The 24,515-nt window shown below is 45.0% G+C and overlaps 2 protein-coding genes across 2 annotated transcripts; both read right to left on the bottom strand.

Annotated features, from left to right (window-relative positions):
* Positions 1-3,761: 3,761 nt before the first annotated feature.
* On the bottom strand, positions 3,762-11,244 carry LOC141025464 (uncharacterized). The gene is made up of 2 exons (XM_073500757.1): positions 7,630-11,244; positions 3,762-7,514 (listed from the first exon to the last, which is right to left on the bottom strand). The coding sequence occupies exon 2, from the start codon at positions 6,056-6,058 to the stop codon at positions 3,971-3,973; it is 2,088 nt and encodes a 695-aa protein (XP_073356858.1). The 5' UTR covers positions 6,059-7,514; positions 7,630-11,244; the 3' UTR covers positions 3,762-3,970.
* Positions 11,245-11,350: 106 nt separating this feature from the next.
* Positions 11,351-15,338, bottom strand: LOC109736660 (phytochrome-interacting ankyrin-repeat protein 2). The gene is made up of 3 exons (XM_020295870.4): positions 14,689-15,338; positions 12,674-12,845; positions 11,351-11,976 (listed from the first exon to the last, which is right to left on the bottom strand). The coding sequence occupies exons 1-3, from the start codon at positions 14,809-14,811 to the stop codon at positions 11,765-11,767; spliced, it is 507 nt and encodes a 168-aa protein (XP_020151459.1). The 5' UTR covers positions 14,812-15,338; the 3' UTR covers positions 11,351-11,764.
* Between the last annotated feature and the right edge of the window lie 9,177 nt (positions 15,339-24,515).

Here is a 24,515-nt window from a genome sequence, read left to right as displayed (position 1 = left end):
TCTTTAGCTCCTGCAGTCACAGCAGGAATGGCGTTGACGACGGTGTGACGCGGACGCTGGTGACTGAAGTTGTTGCCGATATGTTGTTATAGACGTAGTCATGTGGTGGATGTCAAGGTTGCCGATGGTGATGTAGCCGTGGTCGAAGTAGTCATGGACGGTGTAGAATTCGTCGTAGTTGGTGTAGCCGCAATCGCCGGAGGTGCAAAAAATTGCGCTATGTTGTTGATGACGAAGCTACCGTCGTGGACGATGCACCTTGCAGATGTCAGAGGGTGTCCTCCGCGATGAGTCCACTGGTTTTGCTAGGACCGGGGAAAACCCATCGAGCACACATCGGTTTTGCCAGAACCGTGTGGCCGTGTAGGGGTCGTCGCTATAGTGACGCGGCGTCGATGCAGTCGTGCCATCATGGATGACGCGGTCGTTGCCGTCGTCATGACGCGGTCATTGTCGTCGTCGAGATCACGTCTTGCAGAAAAGTCTGTCAGAGGAAGCTAGATGTCCATCTTGTGGACGAGGTGGCGGTGGTACGTTGACGATGATGGTGATGAAGACCACGTTGATGAAGACATTGACAATGAAGTGTCGGCGATGGCGTCGCAGCGGCGCGTCGACGACAATGTGTCGCTTGAAGGCATCCCTCGCGGCAACCAAGTGTCGATTCCGTGTCGCATTGGAGAAGTCAGTGAAGAATTGCATCGCTTTCCACACCGGCCTGCGTTGCTCCCGCGCGGCGTCCGTGCAGGACGCGTAGATGATGCTCCGGTCTCCTATTTGCCGTCTCGAGCGGACATGGTGATGGAGGGTTGTCGAGGAAGGGAGTCCGAACGTGAACGTAGCGAACTGCTTGGAATTGCTGGTCCGGCGGGTGGATGGTCGATCGATGCAGAGCCCGTGCGTGTGTGTCGTCGTACCGGCCGTATCGGTCGTGTGTAGCGTCATGGAGTTGCTTGAGTCGGAGCAGATTGATCTGCCGCGTCGCGGAGTTGCCGGGATCTGGTCGTGTGCTCGTGGTCTTTTGGAGCCGGTCGTGTGCGCGCGTGAACCTGGCTAAAATCCATCAGACCACATGCATCATGTGCATGGATTAACACATGGACGCGGGATGCTCTTGGCTTGCTGATGTTGCGTGTGCACCGGGAGGAGCCTGCTCGTCTCGCCGAAGTCCATCGCGTCGCCGGAGGGAGCACCGGCGCCGCCGCCCTCTGTGCCTTCCTTTCCTCTCCCACCCCCCGCATGGCCCGCCGCCTCGTGTTCTCCGTCAGGGAACGCGGTCGCGCCCAAGCGCCTAGCCGCCAGCGAGTCCGGTGCGTCGCCGCCCATGTGTGCCTTCCTTTCCTCTCCCACCCACCGCATGCGGCCCGCCGCGGTTGAGTAAGCACGTTAGCCCGTCGACGTGTAGTCAGTTGCTCCTTTCGATTCTCGGTAAATCTGGGCTTCTTCGTTTCCCTTGCGCTGGGTTAATTCTTCTTTGCTTCCTTCTCTTCGGTACCCTTGTTGATCCTCTAAACAGCTTACATATATGAACTGCTTGGATTATATCTAAAGGAGCGAGGTGGGACATGAGAGGAGGTCGTGAGTTCGATCCAAACAGCTAGTGTACACTTTTTTAGGGAGCTCGTGTACATCTGATTATGAGAAGCCCACTCACGTGGTCACGAGAAATACTCGTTGGGTGTGTGAATGTACTAAATCTCAAAATCACTATTTAAGGAGTACCCCTGCAAAAGTCACTCCCACCTTCCCAGGTTATGACAAGTGGCACATTGGATGTGCGCCACTTGTTGCAACCTGGAAGTTTACTGTTTTTTTGTACGTTTATTCAAAATATTTTATCTCTTAAATCGTGCGTCCAAATCATGAACCTCGTCGTTGGATTTGTCGCGTCGAGATCTTCTAAGCTAGATCTCATGTTAATAGGTTTCGACGAAAAGAATTTCACAAAAAAAAAGAAAGAAAAACCGATCCAAAACACTTTTTTCCTCACTTTTCCCCCTGTACGAGAGGCTTTGCCATGCCTCTCGCAGAAAAAAAATATGTGCCTCTACGAGAAACAAATATGTGCCTCCATAAGAAGCAAAGTATGTGCATCTCGCGAGGAAAAAAGTGTTTTCCCCTTTTCGAGAGGCACTCTCAAACATGTGCCCCGCGGGAATCAAATATGTGCCTCTCGTGGGAGAAAAAGAAACATTTCCGTGCATTTGTGCCTCTCACGACAGAAAAAATAATATTTTTTTCCTTTTCTGAGAGACACAGCTGTGCCTCTCGCGGAAGCGAACCTGTGCCCCCACGAGAAGTAAATCTGTGTGTCTCGTGGAAGAAAAATAACTTATTTTTCGTGCAATTTTTTCTTTTTTCTTTCGAAACCTAAGAAAACTGAGCAAAAACAGAAAAGCCAAAAAACCCTGAAAAAACCATCTAAACTCTGAGAACGCATACGGATAAATAAATAAAAAAAATTCAAGGGAGCATCTAACATGCGACACATGACAGCAACTGAGAGTGCACTAAGTGATACATTCTCAGCGCACCAAAAGTGACTCTTACATACGGCACTCCCTCAAAGAGTACCCAGCTGTGCGCAATAGGTTTACCGAGAAATCCCACCACCAACATTTCCGCAGCCGTCTTGTGTCGCCCCATTCAGGCCTCTGGGGGTCCCCCGTACACGGTAGAGTTAGAGTCCACGGAGACAGAGCAGGTGGTGCAGACGGCCGGCCGGCCGGCCACCGAGACCTCATCTACCACCACGACGGACTCCGATTGGGCATTGCGCGGCACGGTCGCCCTTGGCATGACTCAGCCTTCCACGCACATCAAAGCTCGTCTTCATCCCCGCGGGAGGACACCTGACCTGAGCGCACAACACGTGTTGGACGGAAGATGAGCCCATGTTCTCCATGTCACCTTCATCCCTATGGCTATGGAATGAGCGAAATGTGTGCATGCATTGCAGAGAGCTACTCGTGTGTCAAGGCCTCCGTGGAGTTGCAACCATGGCGTGATGAGGTGCGCTAGCTGCATGGCCGTTGCCTCCAAGATGGTTGATCGTTGTTGCCCTAACGTCTAGCTAGCACGCCAAGTGCAACCCTTGACGACGATTAATTCCTCGATCGAGTCCGGCAACCCTTGAACCGGGTCTTCGTGAAGGTATTCATTGCCTTCATAACCACTTGTTTGGCCGCCCTTGGGCTGTTGGGCAGAAAGAATGTTGGCATAACTGAAACACAAGCGCACTGATCACTATATTAGCCAGTGATTATTGAACCACAGGAGCAATGGACGGCTGCTATGATCGTAACCACCTTTACATATGACCGTGACTTGAAAGCAATGCCCCGCTCGCACCCAAACCGTGATTTGAAAATCGTCCATCCTTTACATATGACCTGCTACATCAAGATTAAGAGCCTGTTTGGTTCCTCCCCGCTCCCTCGACTGCGCTCCCGGAGCGGACCAGGCTGCAGCTCATTTTCACAGAGCGGCTAAAACCGAGCTCCACAGCTTCGTGGAGTCAGAAATATTGGAGCGGAGTGGAGAGATTCCGGACAGGACCTAAATGAATATCTTTGCTTGCTGGGTGAGTAGATGATAACCCAGCCTAGTGAGGTAGTACCAGGGCTGGGTAGTACCTCAGCCTAGTGTTGTACGGTTGATACCTTGCCCAGATCTCAGTTTTCGGATATGTTCCAAGATGCATTGTGATTACACATAGAGTAGCTCTGTGATTTCATCAGATTAAAATCACTATGTCTCCATCAAGATCAAATATTTTGGATATATGATACAAACATCTGCAAGCACAACTATGCCATCTCAACTCGTCTTGTGCTAAAACATTACATGATTATATGCCAACTGACTCATTACAGTATTATTACGCCAACCAGCTAATACTTGTATAAATCAGAGAAAAATGACTCAAAAAACATAAATAAATAACAGTTGCACGATCGTGAGCCTGTGATCAAACTGGATTGCAGTTGCACGATGGAACCTGATCATCCTGGTGGTTCTTGGGGACATGCACGCCGGCGTGGGTGAGCATGGCCCAGATGTGGGTGATGAACTCGCCACCGTTGCTCAGCGCCAGGGCGTGCGCCTCCGGGCCCGCCGATGGCCTGCGCGCCACGAACACGAGAAGTTCCGCCCAGAACTCGAGTAGCATCCCCCACACTCTCTCGTCCTCAAGCAAGTCACCACCGCTACTGGTAGTGATCTCCAATTGCTTCCCTAGCTTGACACCCTTCACCATGGCCGACTTCTCCTCGTCCTCTTCTCCTTGATCGAACTTCACCAGACGCTCACGGCGGTCACCAGTATTGCAACAGCTCTGGAAGAAACTGTTGAGCTCCCCCTTGATGTCCTTGTACACCTTCTCCGTCCATGCCTCATCGTCCGGGAGGAGCCCCGGCTCGTAGGCCACCAAGTATGCGCAGTACCTCGACAACGTCAGGGCGGCCTGGCCGTGTGGTGGGAGAGGGTGCTTCTGTTTGTCCCTCGTCTCAAACAGGGCTGTCGCGATGTGCCACACCACTATCATCGTTGATGTGCTCATCTTGGGGTCGCACGCCCACTTGAGGTTGAGGAAGCATTGCCTTTCCAACGTAGCCATGCCGTTGCTGAAGTGCCTGCCACAGCTTGGGGTGAGGACGTCCTTCAACGCCTTGACGATGGCCACCTTGGTGTCACCGGTGACGATGGCATCGGGGAGCCCGACGAGGCGCCTCTTGAGAAGGCGGGAGACGAGCATCCACACCCAGCGCGGGTGGAGATGGTGGAGCTTGAGCATGGTGACCTGGTAGACCTTGATGACGGCATGGGAGCGGTGCTTTGCCCACAGGGTGCCCTTGGCGACCCGCCCGGGATGCCCCTGCCGTCGGAGCATGGGCATTTGGGCATACTTGTACATCACGGACACGATGAACCAGTCGGAGATCACGTACTGCAAGAATTCATATGTCTCGACGGCGAGAAGGGTGAGCGTGAGGAGGAAGGTGACGATGAGGTCGGAGGAGGAGCAAACCATGCCGAAGAGGAAGTTCACTTGGTGGACGAAGCACTTGTACTGCACCACCATGTCGATGGACAGGCCGATGAGCCCCCGAAAGAGGGAGCCTAGCACCTTGAAGATGTGGCCATTGCCTGTGACGAGGAGCACGGTGATGCAGTATAAAAAGATGAAGACGATGGAGATGATAAAGTTGGCTATGAATAGCCCTGGCTTGGACAATGCCAACGGGATGATGGCCTGGTAGTACTCGTCCAGAAACCTCAGCTCCAATTCCACCACCTCGAAAGCCCTCTCAGCATTGGCAACCTCGTCCTCGTGCCCCTCGAGGGCGAGGAGGCCCCGGAGGACGAGATCGCGTGCTTGTCGGGTGTCTGCCTCTGCCATGTGGAAGTGCTCCATCTTTCGTCGGAGCAGCTTGAAGAGTGCGACGGCAAGGCAAATGTTCTCCAACTTGTGCTTCCTGCTCAAGTTGTACCTGAAGATGGGGTCACTATTGGCGAGGTCCCATATGTTACATACCCGGACCAGCTCGGACTTTTTGGCCTCTTCCTTCCCATTTGGACTTCCATCTCCAAGGAGAATTTTGTTCATTTCTTCTTCTTGGATCTTGAAGCCATGGGGCGTCACCTCCCTCTTGAGCCGTCTCTCTCCCATGACCGCGTAGTTGCAAACCCTCATGATATCGGCGCCAACTGCTTGTTCGTCGTCGCGGAGCAATTGCCGATGCTCATTGACGAGCTGCACCATGTAGCCGGAGATGAGGGCGGCGTTCTTCGCGAGGTCGAAGGAGCGCTTAGCAAGGTAGATGCACATGGAGCGCTTGCACATCTTGACGACGCTGAAGATCCAGAGGATGATGAAGAAGGACTTGACGCCAAAGCCATGCACGTAGGTGTAGATGAGGTACCCAATCCACGCCATGCGTGCAGCCTCCTCGACGGCATCAAAGAAGCTGTAGCGGCCGACGCCGCGCGCGAAGGCATCGGTGGCGGGGGCAACCATGGCGTAGACCTTCTTGCGGAGGAGCTCGACGAGGATCATCCAGAGGAGAATGAGCTGCGCGCGGGGCTGGTTGCCGGTGTCGGGTGGCTTGCTCTTGGCCTATGAACAAGGTTTAAAATTTCAACAAAATTTCCAACAGTTCAATAATTCATACTAGTACCAAAATATATGCAACCTCAAAATTCCGTCCTAGATTCAAACAAGTTTAAACCAAATACAAATTCGGTCAAAATCCATTAAAATTGAGTGAACATCGATAGATCAAAACCCAAAAGAATTCTCAAAAAATGTATATTTCACTAAGGTTTGGTAATTCTTTTTCCTTCAACAAAATTTTAAACCATACCTGGGAGAACATGTAGGACATGAAGGGGAGGAAGAGAGCGAAGGAGGCGCGGAAGAAGATGCGGGTGGCAGTAGAGTGGCCGCGGCCCCGGCCCGAGAGGCGTCCCGAAACTCCAAGGAGGAAGAGGGCGGTGCCGAGCAAGGTCATGAGGACCGTGGTGGTGACCATGAGCCGCTCGGTGGTCCGCATGTCGGCGGACACCGTGAAGCTGGCCACCAGCGTGGCCGCCGGGGTGGCGCACACCGTGACATTGTTGATGATGATGTCGCGCCGGGCGCTGGAGTTGTACATTGCCCCGGCAGCCCGGCTCACCGGCGACAGCAGCACCATAGCCCCGCCCCCTCCTCAGGAAGACGCTGGTGGTTGGCACATGTGTTTGCATTATGATGATATGTTCGTGGTATTTATACTGCTAGTTCTGGCATGCGTGTGCCACAATGTGGGACAGAATTTCAGTCAGGGCAAGAGGCAAGGCACGGATCGATGCTCCCTGTGTGCAGTGTGCACAAAGCCTTGGGCAGCACCTGCTGGATTCCTAGGCATTTCTCAAATGGGCCCGAGTCTTTAATTATTCTCAGAATTGGACGATTGACAAGCAAAGCGGCTAGGTAGAGTATGTTGGAAAACAAGTTAGAAAATGCTGCTCTGAAAATGTGTGATGTCAAAACAAGTGTTTGGTGCTAGGCCTTTCCCCTTGGGGTTTATAGGGCTTCGCCGCGTTCCCTTAAAATAACATGACTTCTCGTACATGTCGCCCCTCTTTTCGTCCATATGAATAGGTGCATGCAGGTTTTCGGCACGACACGATGGCAAAGATCTAAGGTTTCGGTTGAGAAGAACATCATTCAATGATGCCAACATGCAAAACCACATACTTCATGGAAGACAAAGGGACATTGCATGTCCAGCGTAATGTGAAGGTTCATCATCATACAGTTTACTACGTTAGAACTATATCATGATTGAGAACAAACACAACCACATGACCACAAAGATCATTAGAATCACCTGGGAATAAACCATGGGCTTTTTCTCTGGTTCGAGGGTGTGCATACATCATCCGCCCGTACCGTACGGTGCATGAAAGAATCCTGCTGCTGCGTCACTGCCACGACCAAGAACGATGCAGGTCTTTATATATTCTCAGAACTGCGTGATGGGCAAAGAACAGATGCATTTGTCAGTGGCTAGGACGACAAAGCAAAAGGCCAGGCAGAAGAACATGTCACACAAAAGGATAACCGGGAAGAGCACGCTTCTTTACCTTTCGCTAAGGTTAAGTTAGCTTCTAGCATACTTGGGCCTCGTTTGCTTGGGCTGCGGTTACGACAGAAGTGGCTGTAATTTGCTTGTTCCAAGTATTTGAAAATTTTATTTCATCGTACTATTTGAAAATGCTAGCTCAAGTATGAATAAACCAATGACGTTTATATCTCCCTCCCTGCATAGAACAAAGGTGCAAAGAGAATCCGCTAGTCCATATACTAATTATTAAGTGTTCATACAACCGAAAAGATGTACCAAAAGAGGGCAAAACAATTCAGTGTAAATATGTATTACCTCTGTTTATAAATGTAAATTGAACTGGCCAAACATCTTATATTTAGGAACAGAGGGTGTAGATGTTAGTACGGACAACAATCTATCTAGCTTGTCATGCCATAGATAAAGAGATCTTGATCCTATCACACGTGGCATTCATGTAGCCATCATCAGATGTAGTCAGAATGTCGTTGACACGCTCAGGGCGGCTTGCAGCATGAGCTTGTCAGCGGAGGACAAGTAGAGGCCAGGAAGAACATGTTTTACAACAGGAGAACGAAGGACAGAATTCTTGTTCAGACTTCCACATGCTAATTAAGCTTTCATCACACTCCTTCCTTTCATCTATATACGGCCATTTAGTTAATCCCTACGTCCATCTATTTTACACTTGATCAACCTGAAGAACAATATCAACTTATATGTTGCATAGGGCATAAAAAACATCGTACATTTTGTTATAGAGGATGTAATACCCAATAAACTTTGATGAGGGCAAAGAATAGATGCATTAGTTAGTACAAGCAAAGGCCAGCAAGAACATGTTTCACAAAAGGAGGACTCATCCATTAGGAAGAGTAGCTTTCAGCTTAGGCTAAGGCTTTAGCCAAGGCAGCTCATCCATAGGTGATGTTTATTTGTGCCCATCACCAAATCCTCAAAAGGACAGACCCAGTGCATATAAGCTCCCACACAAGGTAGGGTCTAGGAACCAAGTTTTACCCCTGTGAAGTGGTGAAATGCAATGCACAAAGTCCGGTTCGAACACACGAGAAAAACTAGACGGGGTAGCATCTCCCTTCCCCTCCTTTGTGGTTGCCCCGCCAACCACGCACGAGCTTCCCTCCCTTAATGTTAAGAAAAGTGATCCTTTGTGGCCATCCACATATATGTATCGTTGTGGACATACATACTATAAACTCCATAAATTATGCAAAACTTTCTCTCGAGCACTTAATGCCAAGTGTGAGTAAGTTTGTCAACGGAGACGCAAACTTGGAGGTGAACCTCCCACTACTACAGGTAATACGAACTCATTATTTCATATGACATTTTTGTTAATTGATCACTTACATATAAGTTTCATTCTCTTGCAGACTTGGTTCTACGAGAAATTCCGAGTCGACCACATTGATCGTATTTCCTGTCTTCAACGTGACAAACCGCTTATCCAATACTGAAACGAAGCAAAAGCAGGCAAAGTCGACAAAATAATCTCATATAACTACATAGGAGTCAGAGAGGTATATGCTTAGTGTTACTTGTTGTAATCTGCTCCATTTTTACAAAAATGATTCATAACAAATATTTTTGTAGAAGGATGAGGACCTCATGTGACCTTTGCAGGCATTGCCCAAGGTTTCTCATCAACCTTCAAAGTCAACTATGGAGGTACATGTTATATAACTTGTAGAATGATGCTAGTCAATAATGTTTTTTAGGCTGAAACTAATTCTTTCTAAATATTTAAAAAAAATAACAGTTATAACTCATCCTCATTTGTAGAAAGCAATTATGTCTCGGAAACATTCGTTGACGACACAACTGGACGGAATAGTCCGACGCTATAAGGAAACCATCATGCGCTTGAAAGACCTAATTTCTCAATTCAACGTACGCATTTGTTTTTTTTTTTGTAATTCATCCTTCAAAATAAGGGCATGAGTAACACCATTTTATTAAAAAGATCATCGATTTGGCGTACGACACAATGACTTCGATGCGGGAAAGAGAGTTGACAAAGAAATTAACATAATCATGTCATAAAATTTATAACTTTCCTGTTCTTGTCACAAAATGTATGCTGACCATTTATCTTTTGAACGTGCAAACTAGAAAACCTCAAAAATTATAGCCACTTCTACAAATGAAGTTTCAAAGTGTGTCTAAACTTTGCAACTAAATTTGAGGTATGAAGTTCCATATTGCTAGCACGTTCATTTTTCAACCATACAACTAACTTGTGTCCTTCACAGAAGGCAAATGAAACATCTATGGAACCCAGAAAGGAAAAACGGACAGACACGACGTTGTGGAATAAATTGGGAAGCGTTTCACGTGTGATCACAACAACAACTTACCACGGTTCCCAATTAATTACACAACATCCTCGGTCAATTTTTCCCTTTGGTGGTCCACAGATATTTATTTTATGAAGTTAGTGGTTGGGAAAGAAAACATAGAAATATGGGACTTCATACCATTCTAGCTAGGGAAGCGGCTACATTTTTTTGAGGTTTTCTAATTTGTACATTCAAAAGATAAATGGTTAGCATACGTTTTGTGACATGACGAGAAAAGTTACAAATTTTGTGACATAACTATCCTGATTTCTTTGTCAACTCTTTGCCGCATCAAAGTTGTTGTGTCATAAGCAAAATCGATGGTCCTTTTAATAAAAAGATATTAGTCATGCACTTATTTGGAAGAATGAATTATAATAAAAACAAATGCGTACATTGAATTGAGAAATTAGATGGTCTCCTTCTGACAACATACTATTCCATCCTAGTTGTGAAGACATCTCCAAATGTTGGGAAGATATAATCACTTTCATCTCTATCATCTGGGCCACTAGGCAGCCTAGTGTCCCATCAAGCTACAAGTTAAGAAAAATTAGAACCAGTTTAAAAAAAAGGTATTTAGAAAGAATTAGTTTCAACCTTAAAAAGCATTACTGACTAGTATCATTATACAGTTGACTTTGAAGGCTAATGAGAAACCTTGGGCAATGCCTTTCAAGATCGCATGAGGTCCTCAACTATTTGCAAAAATATTATTATGAATCATTTTCGTAAAAGCCAAGCAGATTACAACAAGTAAACTAAGCATATACCTCTCAATCCCATACGTAGTTCTCTGAGATTATTTTGTCTGACCTTGCCCACTTTTGCTTCATTACAATCTAGGTTAAGCGGTTTGTCATGTCGAAAATAGGAAATGTTACGATCAATGTGGAATTTCTCGTAAAACCAAGTCTGCAAGAAAATAAAACTTATATGTAAGTGATCAATTAACAAAAATGTCATAGGAAATAATGAGTTTGTATTACCTGTAGTGGTTGGAGGTGCCCCTTCAAGTTCGCGGCTCCGTTGACAAACTTCCTCAAATTTGACATTAAGTGGTCAAGAGAAAGTTAACAAAATTTATGGAGTTTATAGTGTGTGTGTGCACAACGATACATACTAGGGATGACCACAAACGATCACTTTCTTGTTAGTATAGTATGTATATGTCCACAACGATACATATTTAATTGATCGTTGCTTAACTTTACCCCAGCGTAGATATCTATCTTGAACTCTGCCAGTTTTCTGCAACAACAATGAAACTTCTTGGCTGCATACAATGGGTTGAGCATGTGCATATCAAGATATGAAATCAGAGAATTGCCACACAGTAGGCCAGTTTAGAGAAACTTAGGCCGAAAAGACAAAATCAAGTTTCCAAATAAACACAACAATAGCTTCAGACAAAAAAAACATGTGTTCCAAACAAACCAATCAGATGTACAATACTTGTACGGCAAACAAAGCAAAGGTTCGACAACGTATGTTTACAAAGGATGTTCCTTGATAGAGACGGATATTCCAATCTGAGGTCACTGCAGCCTGGTCACCGATGTACCAGAATATACCAGGTAAACTACAGGGCAGCTCAGCAGCAACTCCAGGACCTCGTGACGGCACCGTGTTTATTCTTGTATACACATACAATACCAGCATCAGCCTGCTTTCACTTGGACGTAGCTCCTCGCAGGCTCGGCACATAAGCTAGGTAGGGTGGATTTCATAATTAAAAACAAGCACTCATAACCCAAAGATCAGCAGAATCCCCTGCGGATAGATAACTTTTCACTAGTTGGACGAGCTGAAGGAAGCTTCGCCGCCCGAGTCACTCTCGTCCTGCATGCGCTTCATCTCATACGCCCACTCCAGCCCAGAGCAGTAGTGGAGGGGTGGGTTGAACCTGTGGTCGTTCAGGTCAGGGGGCAGGAATGCGCCGTTCTCGACAAGGAACCTGACCACCCTCTTGTTTCTTTCCTTGGCAGCAATGTGCAGGGGAGTCCCTGGATTAAGACAAAATTAAGTTTAGGAGTCCACAGGTCAAGTAGGTTCCATCGAGTAGATAGTAGTAATAAACGCATTTTAGTAACCTAGCTAAGCTAGGTAGCAGGAAAACAGCACTGCAGGAGGTTCAACCCAAATACTAATACATGAAGCCACGCACAACGTTCACATACTTTAAAAACAGGGCAAGATTACACTATACACATCAGCTACAAGTAAACCACACATACATACCTAGTAATTAAACATGTAGATCTCGTGTAATGGAAACAAGCTATGTTTGGATGTCAATTAAGCAGATGCATCGCTATTAACACCAGCAACCCAAAACAATATATATAACCTAGATATAAGCTACATAGCAGAAAACTGTACTGCACAGCGTTCAGTCCACATAATACTACATGAAGCAAGATTAGATCTGCAGGTCCACTATAAGTAAACATCATCTACATACCTAGTCATGTAACATAGAAAAGGAATGGAAACAAATTATGCTGGATGTACTAACTTCCAGAGCTTGGCCATATATGTATAGACAATTAAGAGCGGCATCCCAAGACAATACATATAGAATAACAAAACTAATTAAAAACAATAACATTTAGAAAGGTAGAACTGATGGAAGAACAATCAACAATAAAAATAATGACACGGGCAATACAGGCAATGACTAAAAAAAACAAGTGAACTTACAGCCACAAGCTCCTTTTGTTCGGGCATCAATATTTGCACCGCGCTCCAGTAGTTCATCCATGATTTTCACATGCCCGCCCTGAGCAGCAAGGTGCAGCGGAGTAGCGCCAGGAGACTTTGGTCCCCATGCGGGTGCATTGACATCCATCCCTTCATTCAGGAGACGTCTCACCTAAGGAGAATCAGAAAAAACGACGGTTTTAGATTTTCACGAGGATGATTACTAACTAAATAAGATAACAATCTCTAGTTAAGAAGTTGTATGGGATTAATAATTCACCAAGCCAATGGGTTAAGAATAAACAAAACTACATTTTTGCTATACAGCAGAATCTAGCCTAAAACATGCATTCATTCTTGCAGATTTGGTTTAAGGTGATCCCATGAATAACAGGCCACTGAAAAGAATTGATGTGACACAGAATATAACTTAGAATGATTGGTACTTATAACCAGTCGATGAAGACATAGAAAAGAACATCGGAGACCTGCAAATGAGAATCAGGGTAATCAGCACATCTAACTAGTTACTAGCCTCAGATATATGTTGCAAATCCCAGGACATTTGTCCAAAGCCGGATGCAATTTTTAAACATATACAAGCCCTGAAGAACATCAGAGAGTGTTTCTTTATTTGGCTTAATCAGCTAATTGGGCAGAGCACTTGCCAAACAAACTTGCTTCAATTGGCTATGCAAAAAGCAACAACATAGTACAAGAGTTTGGTTGTTTCTCCTAATTGGTCACATGCACAAGAGTTGAAACAATCGGCATATCTATCTAGTTTACTACCCTGACATACATGTTCCAAATTCCAGGACATTTTGGCAGGACTGGATGCAAAGTTTGAACATCGACATGACCTGAAGGACATCAAAGTGGGTCTCTTTATTTGTCTTAATCGGCTAAATTGGACAGGGCAGATGCCAAACAATCCTGTCCACACAAGGTGACAGCATAATAACACAGTTTTGGTCGTTTCTCCTAAATGGTCAGGTGTGTAAAACATATGCGTACTCGAGTTGCAATCTGTTTCAAAGGATGCCAAAGTAGGTACTTATAACTGAACTGGTCAGGGCACATGCCAAACAATCTTGCTTCGATTATCCACTCAAGGTGACACAACATGGTAGCACACTTTTGGGTGTCTTGTCCCTCCTAATCGGTCACATGTGCAACACATTTGGGTGCACCCAAGTTGCAGTCTGTCCTAACTCCTAAAAGGGCGACAAATCCATTCGTGCGCTTGATTGACAGAACATACCCTTACCTAAACACTCATAGTTGACTAGTTTTGTGGCAGCTGGAACCTAAGAGCTAACCTTATTTGGATTTCCCAACTAAAACCGGTATGGCAGATGCAAAACAATATTTGCTTCAGTTATCTAATATCTACAGGATGCCAAAGTAGGCACTTATAACTGAAGTGGACAGGGCAGATGCCAAACAATCTTCTTCAATTATCCACTCGAGGTGACACACCATGGTACCACACTGTTGGTCTCTTGTCCCTCCCGATCGGTCACATGTGCAACACGGTTGTGGTACCCCAAGTTGCGGTCCGCCTCAAAAGGGCTACAGCCCACTCGCGCGCTCGTGTGACAGAACACATCCTCGCCTAAACTGAGTCTAGATTAAACAATCAATAATTCATCCATTCGTCCAGATTTGGTTTATTGTGATTTGACACAAAAAGAGTGGTTCTTCATTTGGCTCAATCATCTAAATTGGGCAGCGCACTTGCCAAACAAACTTGCTCCAATTGGCTACACACAAGGCGACAACATAGTACCGAAGTTTTGGTCTCTTGTCCCTCCTAATCGGTCGCATGTGCAACGCGTTTGTGGTACAACTCAAGTTGCAGTCTGTCCCAAAAGGGCGACAAGTCCATTCGTGCGCTTGTGTGACAGAACATACCCTTGCCTAAACGTTCCTAGCTGACTAAGTAGTTTTGTGGCAGCAAGAAAATTTATTGTGAGGGGGAAAAATAAGGAGATAGAGGGAGCAGCGTATACCTCCTTGAGGTTGCCCTTGCGGGCGGCGACGTGGAGCTGGTTCCAGCCGCGGTCGTCGGCGTCGTCCGAGTCGCCGCGGGCGCGCGCCCGGGTCATGCTGAGCGAGCTGCGGAGCTGCACCATGGCCCCTTGGCTAACCTTGCAAGCAGATCCAAAACAAACCAAGCAAGCAGAGAGAAGAGCAATCCAATCAAATCAAGAACGAGAAGGGGGGAAGAAGCAAATCGGATCCGGGGAGAAAAGCAAATCAGAGCAGAGGAGAGGGGAGGGGAGGGGGGATTAGCGGGAGTAGTTGCCCATGCCGAAGGGGGCAAACGGATTGAGGCCGGGGCCGAGCGCGCGGAGGTTCTTGTGGAGCATCGGCGACGAGGAGGAGGCGGAGGAGGAAGACGGGCGGCGGCGCACCATAGTATGTGGAATCTGGATGTGGGATTTCCTGGGGGGACAGATCAGAGGAAGGTGTCGAAGGAGTTGGGGATCATATCTTATGGAAATCGATGGAAAATCACAAATTTGATCGGAGGTGGGGAAGACGACGGACGGCGACGAGGAGGGGATGGGGATGGGGATGAGGATGAGCAAACCCTAGAAATCCAAATCGAATCCGATCTTCTCTCTCGCTCTATCCGCCCCCACCGCAACCTCCTGCGTTATATATTTTCGCCAGCCCCCGGAGACCAGATGAATCGAGCTCGCAGCGGCCGGCCCGTTGTTGCGTGGGCCGAGTCCATGGGCCCCGTTAAAAGTTCATATCCTAGTTTTTATTTTCACAAAAGAGTGGTTAATTTGCCTAAAAAAAGAGTGGTTAATACCACTCAAAAAATGGGGGCCGTGTGGCCCCTTCGATCGAAAAAAAATACCAATCAAAAAAAAGTGCCTCCTATGCTTACCATTTGGTCAACCCCCCCCCCCCCCCCCCCCATCTCTTAGAGGATCTACAATCGGACCCCTACTTCTCCCCCTAAACGTCCAAACCACGTACAGCTCGAACAATGTTCGGATTGAAAAGAAATGCCATTCAACTAGGCCCTCAAAGTCAGGCCAAACGTTCAAGTTGTCCGACACCTCTTAAACTCGGCCCATGTGTGCGGCGGATATGAGGAACCCAAATTCCTCCGCAGGTCAGATCCAAGAGCGGGGACTCTTGAAAAACAAACCCTATAAATGCAAACCGAATCCAATCCACGCTTTCTCTCGTGGCTTCGCTTCTCTCTCCTCCCCACCATAAATGTGTGTATGCCTCGTGAGAGGCCAATCCAAATCCACTAAAGGTGTAGGAGGCGAGTCGCAACCCCTTCGTTGCGAGCACTAAGCTCTAACCATCAGGCCATCACCCCCGTTGGTGTATAGATAGTTCGTTTTTTTCTTTTATATCCTTGTTCAGTTCGGTTTATCCTTTTTTTCTCTTTTCTCATCCTTTTTTTTCTTTAATGCACGGTTTAAAAAAAATTCATGAACCTTTTTTGTAAATTGATGAACTTTATAAAATTAGATGAATATTTTTCCAAATTCAATGAACTTTTTTAAAATTCATGAACTTTTTTTCAAAATCTGTATACTTTTTTGGACTCATAAACCTTTTAAAAAATATAGAAAGAAATTTTCAATTTCGTGAACTATTTTTGTATTCACATTTTTTATTTTTCAGTTTTTTTATAGAAAAAGTCAATGGTCGACTGGTCAACAGGGAAGTACTTAGCACATGTCTTTTTAAAGCCTAAATTTGCTTCATGTTCATTATTTTTTATGTTTGGTTGTACATAAAATGAAGAAAAAAATCACACACACAATGTATATGATAAATCCGTTTTCCTTTTAATATATGACGGGATCATTCAACATAATTAAGTTATACTCCCTTCGCCCCATAATATAAAAGCATTTTTACACTAGTACTACTGAGCTGCCAAGCTAAAATCAAGCAAGTTAGTGTTGGTTCAAAACCAGTTCATTTTTTGACCGAGCTATGGTTTTCTTTTTGAATCGATATCCAAGTCATGCAAAAAATAAATAAATGAAACGATCTCGAACGGCTCAGAAGGCTCAAGTTTTTCTTGCAGCCCCAATGAAAATCAAAGTGCGGAACACCACCAGATGATGCATCGTACCAGGATCGGACGAGGAAAACGCCGTGCAGTAATTTCGCTAGAATAGAAGAAGAGTGAATTCCACATTTTACCCGCTAGATATGCATCTATAACACTAATTAACCCATTGAGAGGCAATTCGTCTAGAACACCACTTTTGGAACCTGCATTTTTTATGCGTGCCCATTAGGCAAGGTGTAAGGTGACGCCCAGGGTCAAAAATACCTAGACGACCAGGAATAGAACAGATGGACTAGATATGTGCATGGGCAGCCCGACCCGAAGGCCCGCCATCCAGGCTCTATTTCCCGCCCGAAAGGCCAAAAAAGGCCCGAAATGGCAATAAATGTATATTTTATTTGAAATATAGGCATATTATATTATTTTAATATCCTGAATATAATCATTTTAATTGAAAAATGGCACTAGTCATGTGCTTCGGGCCGGGCCGGGGTTTGAACAGGTGTAAGATGGACAAAAGAAGTCTGGACATGATCTTCAATGATGCCATCCGTTATTAACGCATTTTTTTACGAATCATTGACACAAAATACCAATCCTATCTAATATAAACAAGTACTCCCTCCGTAAACTAATATAAGAGTGCTTAGATAACTAAAATAGTGATCTAAACACTCTTATATTAGTTTACAGAGGGAGTAAAATGCAAAACCAAGGTAAAACCGTGTTAAAAGTCTTCAAAATCTGATATTTCATAAATGTGGAATTCACTCCTACGAGAATGGTCGTTGACTCACAAACCGTGTTACAGCCAGGTCAAGCTCTGCAAGCAAGAGAAAAAGAGGCGTCGCTCCCTTCAGATCCAGGCATTCACCCAAGTCGCCGCCCGCCGCCACGACTGCCGGCCCTGCATCGGGCTCGAGGTAACTGGTGGTAAGTTTGATTGTAGAAAATACTACTCTTTCAGACTTTCAGTGCTACCCCAGTGTTCCGTCTTCAGACAGGGCTAGTCTGCAGTTGCAGTCTTAAGAACAAATCTTTGCTTGCTTCTTGTTTAATGTGCTAAAATCGCTTCGAGCAGTTCCAGATCCAGTTTTTGCTTCGTATATTGCATACATACAGGGCGAAATTTCCTTGGTACATTTGCTACGTATTTCTGCAAGGCTGTCTGTCCCAAGCAAACTAATTTTTTCCATGCTCTAGTTCTGAATAGCAGCGTGTGCCTAGAATGAGGGACCTAAGTGTGCTGGAGCGGATACTTAAGGGAGACAGGCAACCGCGGCATCTGCCATTTCCGCTGTTACGAAGCATCACCAATGATTTCTCTCAAGAGAGAAAAATTGGTTTCTTGGCTTCTTGGCTTCTCTTCTCATACATACCGTACATCCATAAAAGAGGCTGGGTCAGCAGAAATTTCCTTTGTCAACATAAGAGAAAGATTGCTCTGTTACGAGTACATCAGTAATGGAAGCCTCGATAAGCATATTACAGGTACGATTCTCTTGCAGTTGATGCAGCTCTTCTCTTCACTTCTTTACCTTAGTGCCTTGACAAGTGCTCAATTTTCATGTCAGGATCGACAGTTAGTGACAGACTTGAATTGAAAAGTATCCAATCATTGCTTCATATTGTAACTTAATATATCTCCTTACCCTTTTATGTATTTATTCTTCTACAGATGAATTAAGGGGACTTGAGTGGGAAACACGTTATGCGATCATCACTGGAATTTGTAAGGGTCTGTGTTATCTCCACAACATAAAAAATATTGTTCATATGGACCTTAAACCGTCCAATATATTACTAGATGACCATATGGTCCCCAAAATTACGGACTTTGGTTTGTATACTATGGGTCATTGTTTTGGAACACGGTAAGCTATGCATTACAAGAACCACCAGTTAATTGACATTTTTTCTATCATACATCCCTACATTTATTTTGTGTTGTATTTTTTGCAGAGGATATCTCGCGCCGGAATACGAGAACAGTGCTAAAACTTCAGTCAAGTCTGACATATATAGTTTGGGTGCCATAATTCTTCAAATAGTGACGGGGTGTATGTGAGTTATTTACCCAAAACCACCACACTTGGGGCTAGGGTAACAGTTCAGTACCACATTTGAGCCATGTCACAAAAAACCACCAACTCTGGGACTAATTGGTAACGCGGAGCACTGACGGGCCGTTTTAGCCGCGGAAACAGCAAATCCGACAAGTCGGGTCGACGTGGCGCGGGCTGACGGACGACGTTAGACGGGGGTTGACGGCCGTTTCCGCGCACGTGTATTAGGCGCCGCCCCGCCGTTTCGTCCTCCAATCCCCGATTCAGTTTCCCTCCCGCGCGTTCCTCCCGCTCTGCTCATGGCGACCAGCTCTGGCGGCGGCGATGGCGGAGAAGGTCTCGACGGCTCCGGCGGCGGTGGTCGTTCTTCCGGTGGCCGCCGCCCGCAATGCGACTCCGTTGGGCAAGTATGGCTCCAACCCCGATGGCGATTCGCACTCGACGACGGATTGGGGAAAAGTTGTCCTGCCGCCGCCGTCGCAGTATGCGGAGGAGGCAGAGAAGGCTGCTGCGGACGCAGAGAAGGTGTCGGCGGCGGCTGATTCGTTGGGGGAGGAAGTACCCCCCCGGGCATCCATCTCCACCCAGGTAAATCTCAGTGCAAAAAACCTAGGGTTAGGGTTCTAGCAATACTGCTTAGTTAGAGTACTCGCTTAGTTAGGATACCTAGGGTTACTTGTAGCAATACTGCTTCGTTCGGGGAGGAAGCTCCTATGCCTAGATGAAAATGAAGTTTTTTCTTTGTTTTTTTTTTGAATTACTAAATGTATCATAGTTTATTCTGCATTTGTTGGCTCTTGTGGCATAGATCTTATTGCTGTTACTTTGTTTTATATGTGAATATGTCATAGTTTTTATCGTGGCACTCAAAATGTCATGGTCCTGATTTGATTTGTGTTCTGTAGGCCTGAAAATGTTACTGCAAATGTCATGGTCATTAATATGTTTTAATATGTTTTGTGTTCTGTAGGCCTGAGGAGCCATGGTCATTATATTTTCAGTTTCCTTCTAAAGATGCTGCCAAAAAATATGCCCTTGTGAAGATGTATGAGAGAGACATCACTTATGGCAGTTTGCTTAATGTGATGGTCAGAAATGGATATGGAAGTGATGATAGTATTTGCTACTTGAGGAAGGATGGCACAGGGCTGCAAGGGATTACTTTCATCAGAAACAACACTGAAGTGGATGAGATGATAAAGCATTTTAAAAGCAGTCAGACACTGTGTTTGTATGTTAAAGAGGGGAAATTAGATATAAAGCAAGCACCAGTTTACAAAAGTGCAGAAGATGAAGAAGTGGACCCAGATGAAACAATTGAAGATTTAACAGTGGACCCACCAGTTGTATTTGCTGTTAATGAGTCAGGTGTTGTGCATAAAACAACACATGATTATGTTGGTACACAAGAAAGTGTGAACTATATGCCAATAAAATCAGTTCCTCCACCATGCCAGTTACTGCTTGGGACACAAGATCACCCAATTGAGCCAGAGATGCTAGATGCAGATGAGGAAAATAATGCATTGCAGCAGGTTAACACTCAAGTTAGTGTAAATTATGCAGATTTCCAGTTTGATACAGATGAGGAGGAGCATGCAGGAAATGAGGACACATCCGATGAAGATGATGACTCAGTATTTGATGAAGACTTTGTAGCTCATGAAGACCTTCCAGATGCAGATTCAGATTCAGATTCCATGGACTATGAAGAAGAAGATATTGTAGCTAGAGAAGAAGAACAGAGGAGGAAAGTGGACAGTGATCTGAAAGACACAATTGCTGACATTAAGAGGAAGAGAGCTCAATACATGAGCAGTACACACTGTGAAGGGGACACAGACCATGAAGATTTGTATGACATAGAAATGGAGGAAGAGGATGATGAGTGTCAAGAGATACCTGTTCCTGAGCCTGTTGAGAAGAAGATAAAGAGGGGGCCTACTAGTAGGTCCCACTCTAGTGCTAACAGAAGCATGACTGAGGACTGGTATCCATCTTCAGAAGAGGATGATACAGGCTTTGAAGCTGATGATGATGGCAATGAACCAATGTCCTTCATAATCCCCTCTGGAAGAATGAGCAGAGCTAAGAAAAGACCACCCAGGGTCTGGTACGATGAGAACAGGCTGCATCCAGAGCAGCAATTCCAGCTCAGGCTCTGTTTCAGAGATGTGTACCAATTTAGAGAGGCTCTTGTAAATTTGCATGTGAAACAACTTAGAAGATACAAATATCACAGAAACTGCAGTGACAGGGTGATAGTGTGCTGTGATGGAGAGGGTTGTCAGTTCCACATGGTTGCAGCAAAGATCAGTAATGAGCCCACTTTCTACATTAAGAAGATGTTATTGGAGCACACATGTCCCACCCAATCTGAGAAGACAAGGATCAGCTCAAAGTGGCTTGGCAACAAAATGCTTGAAACTATCAGATCAGACCCCAACACTACTGTACCTGCTATAGTTGACAAGGTAAAGAGGCAGTTTGGTGTTGAGGTGCCCAAGATGATGGCATGGAGAGCAAAGAGGAAAGCAAAGGAGATTGTGCTTGGAGATCACAAGAAGCAATACAAGAGGCTGAGAGATTATTTGGAGACTATGAAAGCCACAAATCCTGGATCAAGATGCATTGTTGCTACTGTGAGTGGAAAAACAAGAGAAAATCCTACTGCAGGACCAAGGTTTCATGGTCTTTTTTTCTGTTTGAATGCATGTGTTGAGGGATTTCTGAATGGATGCATGCCATTCATAGGCCTAGATGGTTGTTTCATTAAGTTGACTAGTGGGGCACAAATACTAGCTGCTACTGGAAGGGATGCAAACAACAATATGTACCCCATAGCATTTGGAGTGGTTGGAGTTGAAGACACACCAAACTGGTCTTGGTTTTTGACTCAACTGAAGTATGCCCTAGGAGGGACTGAAGAGGGAAAATTTGGGAAGTATACATTCATGTCTGATAGACAGAAGGTGAGTTTATTTTGCACTTAGTTATCTTAGTTCATTATTTTGTTGTGCATTTAGTTATCTTATTTCATTATTTTGTTGTGCATTTAGTTAATTTAGTTCATTATTTTGTTGTGCATTAAGTTAATTTAGTTCATTATTTTGTGTTGCACTAAGTTAATTGAAATTCCTTTGCAGGGTCTGTTGAATGCAGTCACAGCAGTCTTTCCAAGCTGCCCTCATAGGTACTGCTTGAGGCACATTTATGCCAACTTTCAGAGAGCAGGATTCAGAGGAGAAGACTTGAAGAAATGCATGGATGAAGCTGCATATGCTTACACTGAACATGACTTTCAGTTGGCAATGGAGAGCATGAAGGCTGAGTGCAAGGAAGCTTGGGAGTGGATGTCAAGGATTCCTGCAAAAGCTTGGTCAAGACATGCAATGGATACTAACTGCAAAACTGATCTGGTGGTCAATAACTTAAGTGAAGTTTTTAATAAGTACATACTTGATGTAAGGAACAAGCCAATTGTCACCATGATCAATGGGATCAAGGACAAACTTCTGGTAAGGTATCAACAAAAGAGAGAGGGTGGACTAGTTGCAAGATGGAAAATTGCACCAACTTATGTTGAGAAATTAGAGATGAACAAGAGATTTGCAAGGGACTGCAAATCATTGATAGCTGGACCAGGTCTTTTCCAAGTGAGTAGTGGGGACAAGACCTACTCTGTTGACACTAACCTGAAAACATGTGGCTGTAAGAAGTGGGACATCTCTGGAATTCCTTGCAACCATGGTTGTTCTGCCATCTACAGGTCCAAACAACTACCAGAGGACCATGTAAATGTGTTCTTCAAAAAGGCTATGTACTTGGAGTCATACAAGCCTATAATTTACCCAGTTCCTGGTCCTGATTGTTGGGTGAAAACTGCAACTCCTGACATTGACCCACCTCAGTTCAAAGAAGACAAGAAGGGACCAGCAGAAGAAAAAAGGAAGAAAGGCAGGTTTGAGCCTCCTCAAGCAAAGCAGACATCAAGGATGGCTACAATAACTTGTAGTAACTGCAAGTTGCAGGGCCACAAATACACAAGCTGTGCAAAGCCATTGAGGCCAGATCTGCAAATCAGGAAGAACAAACACATGGTATGTTCTTTTTGACTTCCTTCTCTGTCTCATCATTCATTAAGTATCACTGAAATTTATCCAACAAAAATAATTGCAGGAAAACAGGACAGCCCCTGCATGGCAGCAAGGTGGAAGCTCAACATCTGGTACAACAACTCCTAGGGGTGCAAGCTATGCATCTGCTTCAAGGGGTTCTTCTGCTGCTGCTTCAAGGGGCAAATCTGGTAGAGCTGCTGCTACATCTGCTAGAGCTGCTGCTACAGGCACTAGAGCTGCTGGTTCATCTGCTAGAGCTGCAAATTCTTCTCCTTCTGGTGTTGGTACTGCTGCTGCAAGGAGAGGTGAAAAAACAGGTGCAAGAAGCTTCAATCCTCCAAGAACTACTGCAGAAGCTTCAACTAGCCAGCCAACAGGAAATAGGTCCAAAAGGACAAGATACATGAGCAAAAGGATGGAGGGGTACTTCTATGCCAGTGGGAACTACTGAGAGTTCTTGTTTGACTATGTATCCAAGTGCATTTGTGCTCCATCAGGCACTAGAGCACTTTATCTATGCCAAGACTAAATTTGAACTTATGTAATGCTATGTTGAACCTATGTGTGGCACTAAGAACTACTGCTGTGTAATGCTATGTTGAACCTATGTTGAACCTATGTGTGGCACTTTATCTATAATTCTGTGCTTGCACTGCTATATTTACTTTGTCCTGCTATGTTGATTGCACTCCCTGATCATCACATTCTGTGCATAATAATAATGCCATAAGTTCCTGGTATACTCATGCCATAAGTTACTAGTATTTTAAATTTTTCTGTGCACAAAAATTTGACTATCACACCAGTTTCACCTGGAGTGAGGTAAATATAATAGAGTACTGCAAATTAAGTTCGAATTCATGCCATAAGTTCAAATTCTAGACTTTCATATAAACTGCATAATTCAGTACAAATTTAACCATTACAATACCACATTACAAACTTGTAGTTAGGTCTGACTATTCAGTGCAACAGAGCACAACTACACCAGTACAATACCACATTACATAATTAAAATTCATCACAGATCTCCTTCAACTTCTTGATCTTGTCCTTGTAGCCATGCTTCTGTTTCAGCAAATCAGAGATGATGTACTCCAGCTTTTTCTTCTCTTCCTTTAGTTGGTCTCTCTCAGTCAGCACTTGGTCTCTCTCTACCACAAGCTTGTCCCTCTCCTTCTCTGCCTTTGCCCTGAGTAACTGATGTAGGTTTGTGCAACCATGGTCTGCCAGCTTCTTCTTCTCCATATCCTCTTTCAGATCATTGAGAGCCAACCTAGTATTGCCCAGCTCAGTAATAGCATCCTCCTTGTCAGCCACCATTTTTGCAAAATCAAGTTTGAAAAATCTCAGCTCTTCTTCCATCTTCCTCTTTTCTCCAACTACTTTGTAATTGTGTTCAGCAAGCTGAACATTGTCTCTCAGCCTGTCCTTGTTTTCTTTGTCATACATGCTCCACAATTCAGTTAGGCAGAACTGCAAAGCCAGTGACCACTCAGGGTCTACCCACTCCAGATAGTTGCACTTTAGTTCAGCCTATAATTCAGAAAAAATATTGTCAATCATACTACACAAGAAATTGTGTTCATTGAAAT

Source organism: Aegilops tauschii, chromosome 6 (assembly GCF_002575655.3).
Source record: "Aegilops tauschii subsp. strangulata cultivar AL8/78 chromosome 6, Aet v6.0, whole genome shotgun sequence".
Lineage (NCBI taxonomy): Eukaryota > Viridiplantae > Streptophyta > Magnoliopsida > Poales > Poaceae > Aegilops > Aegilops tauschii.
This window is presented reverse-complemented; position numbering and strand designations above follow the sequence as displayed.